General features: G+C 43.7%; 1 protein-coding gene across 1 annotated transcript; it reads right to left on the bottom strand.

Annotated features, from left to right (window-relative positions):
* Positions 1 to 345: 345 nt before the first annotated feature.
* Pmar_PMAR000984 (guanine nucleotide-binding protein, putative) lies at positions 346 to 1,639 on the bottom strand (the record flags this gene model as incomplete). The annotated part of the gene is made up of 7 exons (XM_002787234.1): positions 346 to 550; positions 592 to 656; positions 702 to 824; positions 1,067 to 1,159; positions 1,303 to 1,385; positions 1,430 to 1,514; positions 1,559 to 1,639. Coding segments are annotated over 7 exons (735 nt in total), but the record flags the coding sequence as incomplete, so codon positions are not given.
* Between the last annotated feature and the right edge of the window lie 102 nt (positions 1,640 to 1,741).

Below are 1,741 nucleotides of genomic sequence, written 5' to 3'. Positions count from 1 at the left end.
TTGATATGCAAATTCAAGATGATATTATGAATAATTTCACGCTATCATAGCTCAAACGATTACATTTCTCACTGTACATGTTCATAGCAATGTTTACATTGTATTTGCCAAGAATAAGGATGATTATCATTAATCTCGGGAAAAACGCTCATTTTCCACATTTGCGTATCAAATTTGCATGCACTGGAGTTTCACCACCCTAGTGATATGAAAAAACGCTAGTGAAAAAACATATTCCACGACTACTGCGTAGCGCGAACATCGCCTTTTTCACCGAGTAATACGCCACTTCACATGCAACGGGTGAAACTCCACTGTACTCCTAGGCAACAAGTTTAGTATAACCCTACCGGAAATATTTCCCCACGATAGAATCACAAGCCGTGTGGGAAATAGAGAATTTCCGATACGTGATAGTACCTTTCCATCAAAGCGAGCATGGTTGAGTGCATTACGATGACCATAGAAAGTCTGAACGCAAAGCCCAGTTCGTCCATCCCAGATGGACGCTGTCTTGTCAGCGGAAGCTGTGGCGAGGTTCCCAGTGAACCTATTCCGTATCTTTATCAGCCAACCTCAAGATACTCCTACGGTTGGAATTGAACGCTATTCACAGCATCTACGTGCCCTCGAAGAGTCTGCCGGCATCGCATGTTCTGAAAAGGATTCATCAAATATTGGTAGATTTCCTCTGCCACCACCTTGGTGTCGAATATCTTCACAGTTTGATCGGTACTGCTAGTGGCGAAAAAAGCACCAGAGTGATGGAAGTCCGCACTCCACACTGTCTCCATATGATCCCTTAGTGTTGTCGAACAAATTTCCTACATAGGATTAGCACTACCAATAGCAGTGCTGCAAAAAAGATTCGCCCTCCTCAGTTTAGCTCAATATTTCCCTCACTAGTCATAGGATTTCATATACGAATTGGAAAAATATATACGATAACTGTACAGAAACTAACAAGGAATCCCCGAAATTTCCTCACAATTTTCATATTGTCACCAACACATGTGGTTGACCATGCGTAAATTTCGCCACACCAATAGAAGATACGCCCACTTACTTTAACCATATTCCAAACCTTCACAGTGCGGTCCCCACTGGTGGTGACGAAAACAGTTCCGTCCGGATGGAAGACCAGATCCGACACGAAGGCCTAAACCGAGTCAACCATACATGCCAGGTGCTGGGGGGAGGAATATATGTTTGCTTTGCTCAGCTGAGCTCAGGAGTTACCAACACATGGATTCGATCAGAAATCAACGAAAATTTCCTCAGAATTTTCATAGGGAGATCTACCTTATGCCCCTTGCCATTCATCTGTATTTCCCCATCAGGTAAGGACCACAGCTTCCACGTGCCGTCATCAGAAGTTGTTGCCACTAAATGATCGAGCTACACCGAAAGACCAGGCCAGCCGACTCACGCATGGCAATTCTAGGGTGTATCCTCACTTTACAAATCCCTTCATCGTGAGCTTTGAACGTGCGTGCTAACCGCAGTTTACCAACCTGAAGGTCGGAGGTTCTATCCCCGGCAAAGGCGCTTTTCTCACTTCAATAGGTGTTGGGTCTTCACCCAACTTCTGATTGAACTCAGCAGCAGCCTGACGAGACGCCGCCTGAAAACTGTCCATCCCAGTGTGGAAAAATATGCACACGGTCAACCACATATGTTAAAACATCTGAAAATTTTTTTCTCATAATTTTTCATAATAAAATGAATATAATATTTCACA

The sequence above is a fragment of the Perkinsus marinus genome (assembly GCF_000006405.1).
Source record: "Perkinsus marinus ATCC 50983 genomic scaffold scf_1104296929818, whole genome shotgun sequence".
Taxonomy (NCBI): domain Eukaryota; phylum Perkinsozoa; order Perkinsida; family Perkinsidae; genus Perkinsus; species Perkinsus marinus.
This window is presented reverse-complemented; position numbering and strand designations above follow the sequence as displayed.